The following is an 18613-nucleotide window of genomic DNA, read 5'->3' as shown; positions in this document are numbered from 1 at the left end:
AGCGCATTCAAAGCTTTTCCTGCTCGACTTGGTGGGGATGGGTGCCATTCCCATACACATATAGACCACTTGTAGTGAGTGTGTCTTAATGGAGGGGAGATGAATATATTTAACAAAACATGAAATCCGGCAAGGTGATAATGGCTTTTGGGAGTATTGCGTTAGTATTCTTGAATGCCCCTTGACTCAAAGTCAATGGGAGCTTCTTTTCCAGTGGAACAAGTCCATGAATATCAGAGATAATCTGTAGTGATCACTAGGAAGGGCAGCATCAACTTTAGTCAAGCAGCAGTGCTCAGCTCGTTCAAATGAAGGACTAAATTCGAGTCGAGTCTTCTTTAAGAATACGAAGGTTAGAGCGCCAATCCCATCATTTATAATAATGAAAGGCACTACCTTTATTGGGGCTTCACCAGCAAATGTAAATGTGTGTGCGCACACACACACTCATATATATTTATATATATATAAGGGAAAGAAGTGTATACCTAAGGGCTCGTTTTTCTGTGTTTTGACACAACAATAATGAGATCTAACAGACAATAATGCCAAGGAATGTATAGGGGAAGTTATCAGAATCAATGTAAAGTAAATAAGAAGAAAGAAAAGTAGGTGAAAAAAATAACTTGCCATGAGCAGGAATCGAACCTACGACCTCCGAATAACGCGTTCGATGCTCTACCACTGAACTATCACGGCGGCCATTCCCCCAGCCACTTTATTGGGTTTATATGCGAATTTAAACGTGGGAGTGTCAGTCAGTGCCACCGGTAGCCATGGTGGCGAGTGTGGTACACTCTTTTTATGAGCCTGTGTGGCGTCACGTAGCACGTGAACTTATTATGAGCTGGCAGCCGACCAATAGTCCCTCGTATACAACCTAACGGCACCAAGTCTGCCAGTACGAGAATGAATTACGTCTTCATAAAGCATGTGTGCAAAGTGAGCTCCAAGCGTTGAGCTTATCAGGATTTCGAATTGCTTGGCTACACTCTCCTTATTTCCACTTGCACAATCAAAAACTAACAAAATGCAGCGAAATCGCAAGTTTATTGTGGATGATAATCTTACGAGACGCGAGGAAGAATGGGTGTGGCGGGTGGCGAATGCATGGCAAGACAGGGTAGAAAATAATTTACAATTCATATTTCTCGTCTATGGACCATGTTAGAGTATGCGCCCTAATCATGTCACTGTTCTTGCGTCACGACGGACGTCAAAAGAGCTTCAGAAGCTGTTCTAGGGTTCTTACAGCGCATGTAAACACGGAAACGAGAGCAATCACAACACCGCAAATGCCGTTCTCAGAAATCTTAAAGCTGCAGAAAAGATTGATTGATTGATTTGTGGGGTTTAACGTCCCAAAACCACCATATGATTATGAGAGACGCCGTAGTGGAAGGCTCCGGAAATTTCGACCGCCTGGGGTTCTTTAACGTGCACCCAAATCTGAGTACACAGGCCTACAACATTTCCGCCTCCATCGGAAATGCAGCCGCCACAGCCGGGATTTGATCCCGCGACCTGCGGGTCAGCAGCCGAGTACCTTAGCCACTAGACCACCGTGGCGGGGCAAAGCTGCAGAAAAGAAGGTGAAGCGATGTATTTTATGCTCAGATTCCCCGCTTGGCTATAAGTTAGACAAACAGCGGCGCGCCGCACATTATTGTGTGACGGCGGCGGTGGTGTGGTCTCTCTCGGAACTTCAGCGGCGACGCGAACGGCGTGAGCAAAAACAAGCGGCAACGCTGGCATTCGCAGCAGGTTGAGTTTGTTTGTGAGAAGTAACAGTGGCACACGCTTCCAGCTTTAGTTCCTAGCATGCCATAGCCGCATGTGCGGATAAGAAAATTGCATATTTCTCGCAAAGTGTTGCTGGCTACGGCAACGCATTTTTTTGTCTTGAAGTTGCGTCGTCACGCCGATAGAGATCCGCTGTGATCAGTGGACCAAAGGGCGCGCGAAGTTGTTACTTTATCTGGTCAATCGCATTTTTCGAGTATGGTCTGCGCGCCTGAATCTCTAAATTGATTGATGAAGCAAACTACAGCTGGCCAACGTGGCCTCCATTTCTCATTGAAATTAGTGGAACTAAGAAAATTTAGAGGCTGATCAGGCATTTTAGCGCAGAGTGGCGCAAGAGTTTTGGCGCAGTTCAGCACACAAATAAGGAATGGTATCAAATTGGCACAACTGGTGCAGCTGTTGGACCCCTGTTATATTGAACACAGGGCCACGTACTGTGTCGCTAGTCGCTCCTATGGCATTGTCGCACACACGCCACTCAAAACTATCTTGCAACCGCACCTGAACTGAGTGACGACAAGCTCCGAGTCCGAGAATGACAGCACCTCAGCTTCAAGTTCTTATGGCGACAATGTAATGCATCAGCCTGAGACATCCGTAGCCGTTCAGGGGTTGCTTTCGTTTACGACCTGGAGTGGTCTCCTCTGCCACACGTGCGTACCTGCTGACGTTTGGGACCAATCTTAGAGAAACTCTGGTCATATGCAAGGTCCACACGTCGCTAGGGCGCAATGTGCTACCACCGGCTGCAGAGCTTCTTCTTACAAGACGGCCGCCGGAGCAAATCTCGGCCCTGCACTACGGAGCGGCGCGAGACGTTTCAAGATTGAACGCGATTTTGTTATTTCTTCAATACTATCTGTGAAAATACAAAAAAAATATGCTTGGATAGATATAATGAAACGCCAAACTATGCGGAGAAAAGTGGCTCATGGAAATAGGTGATGCTAGACATTCATTGTCCATCTGATCTATTGAGAGATATTTCAAGTTACGGGCATACAATTACATTAGAGCATCCGAAGGCTCTTATTGTAAAACGAACAGTTATTGTCAAATGTGCACGAGTGCACCTATGCATCACGAAAAATTAAGCAATGCTTCCCCACATGACGCGAGCAATGAAGCAGCACCTTGGTGCACATTTTTTTTGTGTATGTGAATAAAAACATTGTGAAGAACTTCTATTAATTTTTATACAATTCCTGGGTCCTTCATTTTCAAGAAATATATTATGAAATTTCTTTGTTTTCAATGTTTTAGCACATAATTATTTCTTTATTGCATTACTCACAAGATGGGAACCCAAAATTACACCCTTTTCACATTTTTATTCATTCCAAAATATTTTTGTTCCTCTACAAGATATATTTTTCAGAAGGAGCATTTCATTGTGCATAATTTTATATACTGCAATTCATGATAGAGTGCTTGCCAAACAGGCAATGCTGAGACATATAAAAAAAATAGTAATTTTCTCGTGGTAATGAAAGAATTAACATGCACTGACATTGCACAGTACACTGGCCTCTACCACTTTGGCTCCATCAAAATGCGACCACCATGGCTGGGATCAAACCCAGGGCTTCGAGTCAAACAAGATTTTAAAGATTTTTTAGTAAGCAGTCTATGCTAGCTTAGATGAAAAGCAAAGAAATAAAATAGTGAGAATTTATGCATTGTTTTTACATCTGGTTTCATTCAAACAAACCTGTTGCAACAAACCTGTTGCAGGAATCTAATAAATAGAAATCTGGAAGCACCTAAGTATAGCGTCATTCGGTAATGATTTTAAGCAGATAGATTACAGTACCTAATATTATTTCTCATATCTACATCCTGAATTATTTTGGGATGACCTGTAACAAGAAATATGCCATTAACAAAAAGCATGGTCCTCTAAGCTTGAAGGCGAAAACATGGCTTTCCGTGGAGCAAGTAGAGAAACTGGCCTATCTGCAAACATTTCTGTTGACAAGTATTGTGTGTATGCTCACCCTTTGTTGCCATTTCTCGATGTTTTGCTGTGACTGTCACCAGATCCTTTCTGGTCAGCATTTCCATTTCTCTTGTTAGCCACAAATGTAGAACCTTCAGTGGCCTCTGTCAGGAGAGAACCATAAAGGAGCTGCACCAGCCTGGCACAAGCATTGCAAATGTCTCGCCTCGTGACCACTCTCACATGTTCCACAGGCACAGTCAACTCGCTGATCCCTTTCCATTTGACCCGTTAGATGGTTTATTGGCTTGTGTTAGCATGAGTTTGTGGCCTGCATTCTAGGCCACACCAGCTCTATTTCATTCCGGACAAAATGCAACACCACTATACTTATTCTTAATGGGGCCCTGCAACACTTTTCTAAGTAATCTTCGAATGGCTTCATTAGAGAGCGTATTCCCTCACAAATTTTAAAGTCTAGGAAGTACAAACACGGTTACATGGATTTGTTGAATGCTTCAAGCTATGAAGGGGATGGATGACAAGGAGTCCTCGACCGCTTTATCTGCTCTTCTCTCATTCACAACCTCATATCGGACATGGACACTGAACCCGCCGACGGGTGCATCGGTAAGCGGAAAAGGCACATCACTCCGCTTAAGTCTCTACACTTTTCTGAGGAGATTCAAGCAGCCATCAAAACAGCCCAAGCGTATTTCGAGAAGCAGCTAGATAGCCACTTCAACTCAGTTCACCAGCTACTAACGACGCAGTACGAGGCCTTCAACTCCTTGCGCATGGACCTTTTTCCCTTCAACAACGTCCCTTCAATCACTTCAGGAGACAATCAATACCCTACACGCTTTCATGCTCGAGAGCATTTGAGCAAAGCCACCACTTTACATACCGCCTCCGCTACCCGACGTTCACAATCGCAAGCTGAAGAAGCTTCTGTTATGCTAATCATAGGTGACTGCTCTATTGTAACTATTTGAAATGGGAACTGTCGAAATGGGAACGACCTTTCACAGCGGACTGACCAGCTACTGCCGGACCTCGACAATATCACGGCCTCAATCACCACTACGACAAGCCATACGGCGACTCACTGCAGCCTTGCTCACTTGCAGGCTGCTCTTGCAAGCCTTATCAACTGCTGGAAGAAGCAATGACACAACAGTAGTCTTCAACGCCGAATCGCATACCTTCACCGGTAAATCGTAACGCACATAACCGCCCTTTCACCAGCAACGGGAAAAGCTCTGCACGGGACTTTCCAGTCAGATGGGTTGTAAGCAATCATGGCATCTCCTACGGCATCTTCTCAACTCTACGTCTGCGGTGTCTGTCACCCAGCAGAAGCTGCAGCGCGTGATTTGGGCCCATTCCAATGGCACATCATCACTCATGAAAGACCTGGCTGCCAAGTAACTCCAACCCTTGCCCTCTGATGCTCCCTCTGCCCTTTCTGAGAGCTATTCTGTGTCCCCCCAACCCCGAACGAGACGATGACATCATGAAAGCGGAGGTTTACGCAGCTCGACTCAAGCGTCGCACCAATTCTGCCCCTGACCCTGACTGAGTCCCCAATAAGCTTCTTCGCTATCTTCATGCCACTTCGGTCATCACACTTACTTTTTTTCTCAATCACTGCTGGTGCTCCGGCAATATCCCGAAGTCATGGAAGCAGACGTGCATAGCTTTCCTTCTGAAACCTGGCAAAAAGCTCGCGATCAAAAATCTCCAATCCACCTCTCTTACCTCCTGCATCGGCAAGCTCATAGAACACATAATTCTTGCTCCCTTGCAAACACACCGGACGCCCACAGGCTCCTTCCCCATACTATGCTTGGTTTTCATCCTGGACTCTCAATGCAAGACGTTCTCTTGCAACTTCACCACGACCTCCTGAGCTCATGCACTTTCTCGGACACGAAGGCCCTTCTCAGCCTCTATGTTCATAAGGCGTTTGACCAAATCTTTCATTAGGCTATCCTCACTGAACTTGGAGTCCTAAACCCCGGCACTTGACTCTTCAACTATATTCACTTTTTCCTTACTGATCACACTACCAAACTCCATTGTGGGAGATCTTCTGTCTCCCACGTACGCTTTCGTGCTACACCCCAAGGCTCAACTATATTCGGCTCAACTATATTCACTTTTTCCTTACTGATCACACTACCAAACTCCATTGTGGGAGATCTTCTGTCTCCCACGTACGCTTTCGTGCTACACCCCAAGGCTTAGTCTTGTCGCCTTTTCTTTTGAACCTCGCCCTCCGTTCGCCTACCGAAAAGCTAGACTGCATCCCTGGCCTAAAACACACCCTGTATGCAGATGGCATGACTTTTCGGGTCACTTCTGGTTCCAGATTGAACAAACCTTGCAATGCACCACCGATGTTGTGATGAGCCATGTGCACAAGGCTGGTCTAACCTGCTCGGCAGCCAAATCGGCTCTTCTCATATGGTCCCCCGACCACCATTGCCACAAGACACCCCACCCCACACCACCATCATGATTTATGCCAAATCCAACCCCGCGCCCGTCGTCCCGCATCTCCATGTGCTGGGGTTGGTCTTGCAGTCCAACCGTCGCAACACTCACTCACACTATTGACCAGCTCACGCATGCTAGCTCGTGCTTGAGTGCAGCGTGAGGCTAAGCGCAAACGCGATCTACTCCGCCTAATTGACGCTTTCGTCACTACCCATCTCACCTATGGCCTGCCTTACACTCACCTCCTCAAATCCGAACGCGACAAGACGACAATGTTCACGTGCTCATCCGCCGAGCCTACAAGACTGCCCTTGGTCTTATCAAGAGAACGTATCAACAGAACACCTTTTCCGCCTAGGGGTACTCAACACCATCGACGAGTTGATTGAAGCCCAACGTACTGCTCAAGTGCAGTTACTCTGTAGTTCAGTGACTGGTCGTTGGTTCCCTTCTACCATCAGCAACGACACCTCTGCCCATCCACCAGACCTGGTCTCACTAACGCACGCAATTTGGGCAGTTTTCTGCATCAAGCCACTACCCAAGAACATGTTCGCAGGCCACCATGACAACCGCCGCCAAGCCAAAGTGGCCATGCTTCGTAAAGAAAACGACAACCACCCAGCCGTCTGCGTGGATGCAGCTCATTACGCCTAGCCTCACGGCACCTTTGCCATTGTCTATGTATCGCCCTTTTCGCCACCGCACGGGAAGACAACGCCCATAGCCGCCACCGTGTGCACAACCTACGCTGTCAAGGCAGAGGAGGCGGCCTTTGCCTTGGCTGCCATCTCCACCAAAGCCAGTGTAGTACTTTGTGATTCTAAGCCCGTCACCTCGAACTTCGCCCGAGGCCTTGTTACGCCTATCACACTGCAGTTCCTTTGCCCGCTCTTGCTGCGAGACGAACCACGCCACATTAAAATGGTCTGGGTCCTCACCCACTCAGGTGCAGCAACAAATCGGCTCACCAACATGCTCGAGGATTTGTCAACCGAGTGGTGGGCTCCTCAGAGTCGGACGTCCTGGTGCCCGAACGCCTGGTGACCTACCATGACATCGCCTAACACTATCGCATTGAATGGTACGCCTACCCATCCCCTCATGATAGCCTTCCCAAGAGGTGCCAGATCGCCTGGCGCCGACTGCAGACCCACACCTTTCCGTGCCCCCTCGCGTACTACCATATCAACCTGGGCGTTATTGATTCACGCTGTTGTCTAGGTGGAGGTGTTGCATCGCTCACCCACATCCTCTGGACTTGCCCGGAGGACCTTCCCCCCACCGACCAGATTTCACCAGCCCTCTTCAGGGAGCAATGGGAGGCACTTCTTTTCAGCACAGACCAAGACGTCCAAGCACAGGTCCTGGCAAGAGCTGAGGATACCATCGAGAAGCACGGCCTGGCAGCATACATAGCCTGCTGAACCTCCCCTTACGCCTACACCCCTGATGAATAAAGTTGTTGCTCACTCACTCCGTGGCGGCCGTTCTTTACTCCATGAGAATTCATTAAGGTACCAATTAAATTTATCAACAAACAATTATAATGCTTTCATGAGCAAGAAGTACCATCAATCGCACTGCAGAACCAAATTCGTAGTTTTAGTTTGTCAGTAGATTTCTTTTCGTCCGCGTGATGCTGGGTTACTGCTGCTGCAACCTTGAAAGGCCGGATAGATGCGGCAATGTGGAGGTGCAAAGAAGAACCTGGCAAGCAGAGATTGATTGATTGATTGTGGGGTTTAACGTTCCGAAACCACCATATGATTATGAGAGATGCCGTAGTGGAGGGCTCCGGAAATTTTGACCACCTGGGGTTCTTTAACGTGCATTCAAAACTAATGGCAAGCAGAGAACGTACTGGTGTGCAGCCCCTATACAGATATTCCTTTTACCCCTTTGCGCATACTTGAATGCTGTGCATGCCCAAAACTCCCGAATATAGCTAACTGAGACACACGAGCGAGCATGGCCAAAGCATGCATCCTTGGGCACCTTCTCACTGCTTCTTGGAACAGCGTCCATTTTGGTATCGCTGTTCTGCAAGGGTCGATCAAAGCAAAAATCATTCGCGACGTCACGAATCGTCATGCCAACCCTAGTCGACGCTATGTATGACAATGACGGCAATACAGGTCTTAAGACATGACTGAATGTGTGGTTCTAGTAGGCGAAATTTTTGAGGAGCAGCTGAGCCCAATGTCGCTCTTTTCTGTGGAGGAGTGGTCTGCTGTGGTGCGATCTGGACGTGACTGCGAGGAAGCGCTCCCAGCGCTAAAAATGGCGGGCCTGCCTGACGTTTTCAATTGTGCTAGATCCCAGTGATATAAATCAATAAAAGTGATAGTTATTAGTCCCTCAGGTGCGTTTTAGTTCAAGAATCGCTACTAAGGGGTCGATAGCTATTCGATGCAAAAACCTTGACACGAGTAAATTTGATGTCAGTGCTCCTTTAAATAAACAAACAAATAAGAACAAACCAATTCACTCCACCCCTAACTGCACTCTGCAATTAAGTGCTAGTAAGGTGTGTCATGAAAATATCTAGCTACTAATTTATTATTTTTGGCCAAGCAGTAAAGTAATTCATCCCACCATGGCTTATTACAAAGTTTATCACCAATCACCAACTTTTAACTGAAATTCGCACTTGAAATAAGCAAGTAGTTCAGACACAAGAAGAATTTATACCTGCGTTCACTGTTATATTCAATCAACCTAGTTGCAATGTTCTTAATTATCTATAGCTCTGTAAAGCCTAAAACTTGTACCTAAAGAAATGGTGAAGGGAACAGCGGAAGAATTTCTTTTTATAAGCGCAGCCCAATTCTGGCATGAATATGTAGCTTCGATAGTCCTCAAAGAACAAACTGCGAGCGGTAGGTCAGTATTATTTTCTTTTTGTTGCTGCAAGTGCTGTGCCAATGAAATAGAGCACCTTAAAACAGCACTTATGACTAACTACACTTACACTTTTTTTTTTTTCGTACTACTATCTATAGAATACGAAGATACCCTTTTCAATGCTAACAGATGGCTTAAGAAACATAGCCTGACCCCAAATGTGTATATCCTGCCCTGACCTTTAAAAAAATAAAACTTTGATTTCTACCACTTTTAAGGTAGGTCACCACCTTGAAAAACCCGTTTTCATGAAACAATAAATTTTTTGGATTCGGCATTTTTATAACCCTTGTCTATTCTATGCATGACATTACTTGTCTATTCCATGAAAATACATAACCCTTGTCTATTCAAGAATATTTAGGACCAATAATCATGAAGTTACCTCAAGCCGTTCGAAAGTTGTGACCATTCTTCGAACCCTCCTTGGATGCACTCGAAACCGAAACAGAAGGTTTCCAATTTCACAACATCTGCCATATCGTCATCAATGTTTTTTGTTAGACATGTAGCGAGAGGCAGAGAGATGTGAAGGACCTCGCCACTTTATTTTCCAGAGCCAAAGCAGGGCGGCGGCGCCTGGCAGCTAGGACACAGGCAGCCATGGCCGCCGTACTTTCATCCAGGATAATAAAGTGGCAAGATTCCACACGTCTTTCTGCCTCTCGCTACAGACATATTCTGTAATGCTAAGCTGTCAACATAGATTCTAAAGATTGTGGGAAATAATGTTGATTTATTTTAAAATGTCTACTACACATCTACGGCACCATTGTTTGGGTTGCGCGCATTCTTGCTCGGCTCTCTATGCTTTTGAGTACACTACCTACACCTTTTGAACTTTGTTCTGGCCTTAAAAAATAGAGTTCTAGTACTCTATCACAGATGGCAAAGTATAGAACAAAAAAGAAGCATCAATGCAAGTTAAAAAGTGAATATATCAAGCGTCGACCTGCTTTGACGCACGTAAATGAGAGTCAGCTGGAGATGCAAAACAAGCTAGAAAAAAAAAAATATTTGCTTCAGATCAATCAAAAGGAAACTGTGCCACTTCAAAATATGTCCCAAGCTATGATACTGGTGAATTTTGCATATATTGACATTTTTACTATATGAACACTTGATTCGAATTTTTAAAGCCATTTTTCTCAGAACATTATCTTTGGGATCCTACAGTTATGCAAACAGCGATAACTCTTTTTCTTATGAATGTTTTCACATTCAATTTTTCTTACTACACTCAAACCTCATTATAACAAAACTGAATCTTACATGAAAATATGTTTGTTATATTGCAACACTAGTTTTCATTAACTTCGTTATAACCGATATTTCATTATATCCAGATTCCTTATATCGAGGTTTGGGTGTATTTCTTTAGAGGAAGAGCTGTGCATTCAAGCACAATTATACAAAACAAGCAGTACCTTTTCATACTATGGCTAATTGTATGCAACACAAACCTGCCAAATATAAAATTTTTCAGTCAATGAAGTTTTTCAGTTTCACCATCAGCAGCAAAATCATGAGCCAAGAGCCAGGCAATCACAGACGTGGTCCAACACGTGCTTGGCATCCTGGAAAACCAACAGCCAAAAGCAGTGCCCCCACGGGTTTGATGCGAGTAGGTAGCTGCTCCGGGACGTCCCAGGACGATAGACTATTGCTTAATTCGCCTACCTCTTACCCCTTCATGCCGGATCGACAATAAAGTTGTTTCACTCACTAAGCCTTTTGCGATAAAGCGCCATAACTTAAAGATGTGATAATCATAGATGTACCTGCTAAGTTGCGTTTGAATCACACCAAGCATTTTCTAGTTGTGACAGTTGGCGCAAAACGCATACTTTGGAACTTTTTGATTTCTACAAATTTTATTTTTTACATCTTCAGCAGCTTCATCATTTTGTACCGTAAATTCGCCTAAGCCTTACAAGCCAATACTATAATTATTACTTTTGGACGAAACTGCTGTGAAATTTTTTTTTTTTTTTTTTTGAAGGTGGTGACCCTACAGTGAGCAGAGCTAGGACATGCAAGTACTAAGGTACAAGACGGGTTCTATTGTTATTCTCTCTCTCCCCATTATTTAAAATACAGCCAAAGGCTTCACCTTTGGCAAGCTCCATGCGCTTTGAGGCTTCCTTACTGGTTGGTGGACTCTTGGAAGTTTTGGCTGCCTTCTGATGGGTGTGCTTTGCCAGGGCGTGCTCAGTCCGCTCAGTGTGGCCCAATGGTACAGGAACGGCTTCTTTTGAAAATGTTCTTTTGTTTTCTGCACTTTCATTCACAGTAGTTGATGTGGGAGCCTTCACTTTGCTTCCATTTGAGCTTTCTGCGTCCTCCTCTTCGGTACTATCACTCTGGGTGGTTTCAGAGTCTCTGTGACGGTAAAGGATGACCTCCTCCCGGCGGCCACGTTCACGGTCACGTTTCCGTTCCTCTGCATATCTGTACAGGCCCATAATTATACAGTATTCCATACAGTAGTCACAACGCATCAATGCTCATGACACTTGCCAAGGAGTGATACCAAGGGCTGTGTGGAATGCGAAAGTAGAGGTTTCTAGAGTAACTTTTCATTACTTCAGTTAAATTAATGAAAATTCAGTATGCCCACATTTATCTTTTTTAAATTTTCTTTGCAAAATGAATACCTATTAAGAGTGACGTCAAAGATGCTTATCATTATATTCAAGTTGTGCACTGAAGCTGTGACTGATGCACTGACCAAGTGGCAAAAAAAAGAGAAAAACCATAAGAGTGGCAATACGAAAGCACCGAAGTAATTAGATAATAATCCAGATTCTATAGTTTCACATCTTCTATGGTATAAACAGCTTCCTTTCGTGTCGCTGACATCAAATTAACTAACAGCAAAATGCAGTAAAATTAAGTTATTGTTCGCATTAGAAACAGAAGTGTCAAACAAATTTCTTAATGAAGTGTGTACCAACATAACATACCGAAATGAAAACTTTATTGAAGAAGGAGACTTTTCTTTACTTATAGTGATAAGGCAGATGCTTATTTATAAGTGTGGCTACAGCAATATTTGGAAGACTCGTAGAAAATGTATTCAAATGCAGCCAGTAAATAGTAAAAGTAAGCTAGAACACATATTTTGAAATATGTAAATATTTATCTATTTGTACATATTGCGACCAATTCGACATATGGCAGAATTGATTTGATTTATGGGATTTAATGTCCCAAAACAACCCACACTATGACAGACACCGCAATAATAAGACGGACACCGCTATAACAAGAGTGGGTGTACAAACAATGACAAGCGTGTGCAAAGAGATTAATACAAAAGAATATATATATATATATATATATATATATATTCACCACCATAGCATATACTAAGAGAGAGTTAATGATCAGACTTCACCATGCAATGAATTCCAATACTTAGTCATGCAGGGGAAACACTGTTTTTTGGAATACTTAGTGTGTGGATAGAACACTCTGATGTTTTTAAGGTTTAAGGAAAGGTAGCCTGAAATTGGTGTCTGATGAGCAGACATCAAATGAGAGGAACCTGAGCGGTGACAAAAGGAGCTTTCAAAAAAGAATCTTGAAATATTCAATGTGGTGCTATATTGAAAAAAGCTGGACGATTAAAGGCCAGCTGCAACGAAATTTTACTTACACGAAAACGGCCATAAATACGTAGTATAGATATGGTAAGTTACGATAACGACAGTGATCCCGGCTGCGGCGGCTGCATTTCCGATGGAGGCGGAAATGTTGTAGGCCCGTGTGCTCAGATTTGGGTGCACGTTAAAGAACCCCAGGTGGTCAAAATTTCCGGAGCCCTCCACTACGACGTCTCTCATAGTCATATGGTAGTTTTGGGACGTTAAACCCCACATATCAATCAATCGATCAATGATAACGACGGTGAAAAATCTTGCAGTCGCATATTTAATTTATAATTGGTGCTCTAATTGCCAGCAAGCAGACGACGCGGAGCTTTAGTGGTGTGCTCAAGATAATCGAACAGAACCGGATATGACCAATACTACAGAGCGTCGCCGCGTCGCTCCTTGTAAGCAATCCTCCCTACTACTAAATCGCTCTTTCCTGCATGACGCCCGTTCGCGAGCGGCCGACTTGGAAAGATTTGCAGTACGATCCCAATGCTATGCATCGCCATAGACTGCGCTAATGAAGGAATTTTGAAAAATGGCGGCCAAGCCCACCCCACTTGTCATGTCGCAGTGCACGTCACTGAAAGTTGTAACCAAGGAAAGTTTAACCCACTCTGTGCCTACTTCACATCTCCATCTCTATTTTGTGGAAGAGGTGATCGAGCTTGTTGTTGGCATGACCGAGCTTGTTGCCATCTTGCAGAGCAAGACGAACCCACCAACACCGCTAGTGTCGGTGGTTTTTTCTGCTCTTCATGCATTACAAGACAGCAACTTGCCAGTAACGTAAGCAGTACTACTTCTTCTTGCTTCCTGCGTAGGAGAATCATCGAAGTCTACATCACCGGATAGCGTTGTGGCGTTTGCGAGATGCGTCAACAACCGGGTAACAGCGCATCCATCCCGCATTCACCCCGTGGTAGATGGCATAATCAGCGGCAGCAGAATTTCGCTTGATGTAGAAAGCGGACGCTGCAGTGTGAACTAGGGGTACGTGGCGCGTCCGCGATGTGCGTGCTCGAGGAGCGCGGAGCAGAAGATTTTTCTGTCGTTTACGTCACTTCTAGTCAGCCGTAATGGCGTCATTTTTTCTAGTTTTGGTCTCAAAAACGCCGTCATTTTCAAGTTTTTTTCTCTAAGGTAAGGGCTTGTATTTTGAAGGTGACATTTGGCAGGCAGCACTACCTCTAGCTAGTCTACCTATATATCAACTTTTTGTGGAGTGCCAAATTTCGTTGCACTTGGCCTTTAATCTCAAACGAGAAAGACTGTAAATAAAACAAGCAGCTTTCTTCTGAACTTCTGAAATTATGCACAATGTCATTCTTAAGTTGGATGAAACAATATTTTGTACTCCACTAGATCAGTGTACCTTGTGGCAATGTACAAGGTATAATGGAGATAACCAAGTCTTTTTTTTTTTTAGCTTTACAAGAGACAATCTATATACTTGGGCAAAGTCAAGGTGGGTTTTAAAAGTAACTCCTAAATATTTGTAATGCGTAACTCTGGTTTGTGATACATCAATGATATTGCGGCTGTAAAATGACGGGGCCTGTCTGTTAGAAAAAAAAAAACAGTGTAATTAGGATGGCTCATTGTTACTATTTATGTTACCACCTTTTCATTGTGGCTTGCCCTTGGAGAATCCATGGGATGCCAGCTTTAGCACCCATTTCAGTTCGCGAATGCATAAGACCTATACTGTGCACCCTATTGGCTTTTCACATTGCATAGCTCTTGCCATGATCACTGAATCGCACAATGATGAGAGTAGGTGGCATCAGCCACTGGAAATGCAAAGAAAATGAGGTGTGCATGCATACATCCCCTCCTATAGCTCAACGGTGACTGAGTTCATGCATCAGAAAGAGAAGTGTTGAGTGTTCACTTTCATTGTGCAGCTAAAAGAGGGCCCCCATATCTAAGTAGTTTGACAAAAGCACAATTTTGTTTCACTCATTAGGCTTTGCCTCCTGGCACTGCAATTCCAAGTTGAATTGGGCCGCCACTTTTTTCCCCTAATTTCTCAATTCAGTAATGCTTACAGTTTTTCTATAACCATAGACATTAATGTAACATAATATGTGGGCATATATATGCAATTAAAATAGTATTTAAAACCAAACTGGTGTTAGTGCAGAGTGGCTGAAGAAGCCTTACCGTAGATCCCTCTCCCTTGTTGCCGAGTCACGCGAGTCCACACTCCTTTCCCTAGAGTCTGTGCTCCTCTCACGTGACCATCTATCCCATGGGAAGTAGTCCCATTGCTTTGGCCCGTCTTGGGAGTCGCACGTCTTTTCACCGGTCACATCCTCTGGCGGGGGGCTCTCGTTTCCCACTTGAAGACAGTCAGGACCTCCACCTACTTTTTGGTTTGGTGCTTGTTGATTTTCTTTATCAGCCATTATTAGAACTCTGAACACTTCACAGGATATCCTGCTACAGTTCAGGCAATCCTGAAAACAGACAAAACTACTTAGCGGCTCCAAACCCTTCGTGCGTGTGAAATCGACTGGTCAATAACGGCAAAAGAAGCCAGCTCGAGTATGAACATTGTGCGGAAGCACCGAAAGTAAATAAGTTAGAACTTTTTATCGTGAAATGGAACTGCGTTCACAAAAGATTTCACAGACGGCTTTCAATTTAACGACTTAATATTTTCAATTCCTTGAAAAAATGACTCGTGCACACACACTCAAAGTATAAAAATGATCATGTAAAATTACAAGTTTAAAAGAGAAGGCAACATTACTCAAAACGAGTATTTAGCATGGATTAGGCAGTTCTCGGGATCTTCGCGGCACACAGCTCACGTATGATATACGGCGCCATCACACGCGTCTAGCATCAGTATTGATATTATGAAGGTCCGGCATGACCAAAATAAGCGCATAAACAACATAGCTGACGCGGGCAAGCGAAAGCTTGACCCGTCGCGAAAGGTTATGCGGAGCAGAAGTAACAGCTTACCTAAAGAAGGAAACTGAATGCTACATTATGCACCACACAATTCGTTAAATTAAGCACCGGCGCGCACCAGCGCAATCACATATGAATACCTATGCGCCAAGCACATGAAGGAGGTAAGTTCCTAAAGCAATAACAAAAAATGCGTTAAAAAGAGCGCGAAGCTACCTTGCATATTCTAAGCAAGATTACGCTCACGTCCACCACGTAGATTAACGACACTAAATGTATCGTGCGTCCACATATAGTTGAAAAAAGGAACCAAAGGAAACTCCACTGACTTCAGCACTCAGAATGAGTAAAATTTAAACAACAAACAAACGCAACCATTGTTGCCAGATTAGGAAGAGGCTCCAACACCATATGTCATAAATTTTTATACAAAAATTATTCTATAAAACTTAATGTCATACGCTAAACAATATTTTACCAGTTTTCACCAGCATTTCAATCAAGCAGCCAAGACGTCATTTTTTACGCTTTACTTCACAAAAACTACACAAAAGTGTTTTAATTATTTGCAGCAGTTTTATGGCATAATATTATTGCAAAAAAGTGATTGCACTGTTTTTGCAAAACTCACTTTGTCATGTGCAGCACCGTTATGGTGGCATTTGACCAAAAGACGCCAGGCCAAGGAAAGTATCAAGTTCTACTCTTCGCCGAACTACAGCCTTCAAGATAAGAAACGTACGACGCCGCTTGTTTTTTATTTCGGAGGTCATTGTGCGCCAAGGCGGTTTTGACCGGCGGCGGCGTCGGCGCAGTCGCGCAAAATGATCGGCGCCGGCAACGCTGAAACCGAAACAACAACTTAAAAAAAATAGCTACTTTCTTGTGTTTTTATTCAACTGAAATTTACAACTTTTACCAGTAATGCCTAAAAGAACAGTAATATGTAAGAGGATTGGCAAATGTCCCGTAAAGGTTTTGTTTTTCAGCATACATATTGAATATATGTTCTTTCACGGCGCCCCGTTTGGTCACATGGCTAACACTGTATCACAAGAAATTTCATTTCTTTCTTTTTACTCTCGTAGCGATGCTGTTAGGTACTGTGTCTTATTAACCTACACTATGTATTGTTTTTAATTTTAAGTAACTGATATTCTCTTATTTATTATCAGATGTACCACTTCCCTCCAAGGAGGTTATTAAACGATAGTTTAGTCAACGCCTCCTCTAGAAGATGCCTGCCGCATGAGCAGAAAAACGGCTGCCACAACCTTTCTCTCCTCTATTTTAGAATGTTCTCAGTCGCTAGCGTCACCTGTGGCGGACGGTGCAACAACGCAACACTTTGCATGTCCTCCGAAATGGCGGTGTACAGTTGCAGGTCTCGAACAACTCTCGACTGACGCGCCCCTATGGGCTGCAGATTAAATGGCACCGCCCGCTGCCGTGATAATAGTCTCGGTCGCGAGCGCCACCGCGCGGCGCTTGCTCAAAACTGTAGGCAGGCCAACTCCGCTGGGAGCGCGAGCCATTCCCCAGGCATTGTTTAGAGAAGTGGCAGCTTGGGCTAGTTGGTATGGCATGACGATAGTTATAGCGCGAGAACAAAACGACGACACAGAGACTCTGTCTCTGTGTCGTCGTTTTGTTCTCGCGCTATAACTATCGTCATGTTTAGAGGAGGCGTTGGTTTAGTATAACCTCCTTGGTAGGTGTTCTGTGGTTATAGCGCGAGAGGGCCAGGTTCCATTTGACGTTGCATAAGTGGTTGCCAGACTGGAAGAATGGTTGTTGCCAGACTGCCGCTAAATTTGGCAGAATTTTTTTTTGTAGTTGTGGCTTCTTCGCAGGAGTTTGGTGCTATCCGCGGTGCACTTCTTGGCTGAAAATTTTTCTCCAGTAGTTGTGGCTTCTCCGTCAGACAGACAGTCGGGAACAGCACAGAAGCGGCCGCCGACATCCGAGTGATGGGGAATTCGCAAGGACCTCGGCTTAATTATGGTGACCCAGGATGCAGTAAGTCGTCACGTACAATCGCCCCGGCAAAAAAAAAAATGAGCAGACCCACACTTCAGGTACAATGGTTGCAGGAAACAGCTAGCTGTCCCAGCTCCGCGGGACACTCACAATGCTGGGTAGACAGGGGCAAGGCTCCTTTTTTTTTCCTCTCGAGACGTACTTGGTCGTTGCACGTCTCAAAGTGAAAGACCTTTTCCTTCGATTAATGGAGGTGATCGCTCGCCGATATCCTGTGCTCGACTTTTGCTAGGCTCGGTTCCTTCCGTTAATTAAAACGTAATTGAAACGGCCTCTTAATTGCACGGCAGCACCGCGCTCGACTTCTGCTAGGCGCAGTATATTCCGTAAAGAAAACGAATTCTGTAATGCGCGGTTCATTCCGTTAATTAAAACGGAATTAAAACGGCCTCTTAATTGCGCAGCAGCGCCGCGCTCGACTTCTGCTAGGCTCGGTCTATTCCGTTAATTAAAACGGCCAGCGTCGCTCATGCACTCGCGAAATTCACCGCGGATAGCACCAAACTCTTACGAAGAAGCCACAACTACAGGAGAAAAATTTTCTGCCAAATTTAGCGGCAGTCTGGCAACAGCCACCCCAAAGTCTGGGAACAGATTTATGCAACGCCAAATGGAACCTTGCCCGCGAGAGCAGAACGACGACAAGGGGCATGAAGGAGACGAGTGCTTGTCCATTTGTCATCCATCGTTCTGCTCTCGCGCTGTAACTATCGTCATGTCATACCAACTAACCCAAACTGCCATACTTCTGGCAGAGGGGCTCCGTGGCTGAAGCCAACGTTTCTAGAACACTATAGTTCTAGAAATGTTGCCGCCGATGCCGCCATATTGCTCA

General features: G+C 44.5%; 1 protein-coding gene across 2 annotated transcripts in view; it reads right to left on the bottom strand.

The window, feature by feature from the left end:
• The window catches only part of ncm (pre-mRNA-splicing factor nucampholin), a 97921-nt gene extending 81830 nt beyond the window's left edge, over positions 1–16091 (bottom strand). The window contains exons 1-4 of one of the 2 annotated variants that reach the window (XM_075876883.1): positions 15955–16091; positions 14980–15275; positions 11268–11605; positions 3804–3909 (exon numbers count right to left, since the gene is read on the bottom strand). In XM_075876883.1, coding sequence (XP_075732998.1) covers positions 3804–3909; positions 11268–11605; positions 14980–15224 — 689 coding nt within the window. In that variant the 5' untranslated portion in view covers positions 15225–15275; positions 15955–16091. The remainder of the gene's footprint in view (positions 1–3803; positions 3910–11267; positions 11606–14979; positions 15276–15954) is intronic. The other variant, XM_075876884.1, reaches the window with a different exon arrangement.
• Between the last annotated feature and the right edge of the window lie 2522 nt (positions 16092–18613).

Source organism: Rhipicephalus microplus, chromosome X, assembly GCF_043290135.1.
Source record: "Rhipicephalus microplus isolate Deutch F79 chromosome X, USDA_Rmic, whole genome shotgun sequence".
NCBI classification, from domain to species: Eukaryota; Metazoa; Arthropoda; class Arachnida; order Ixodida; family Ixodidae; genus Rhipicephalus; species Rhipicephalus microplus.
This window is presented reverse-complemented; position numbering and strand designations above follow the sequence as displayed.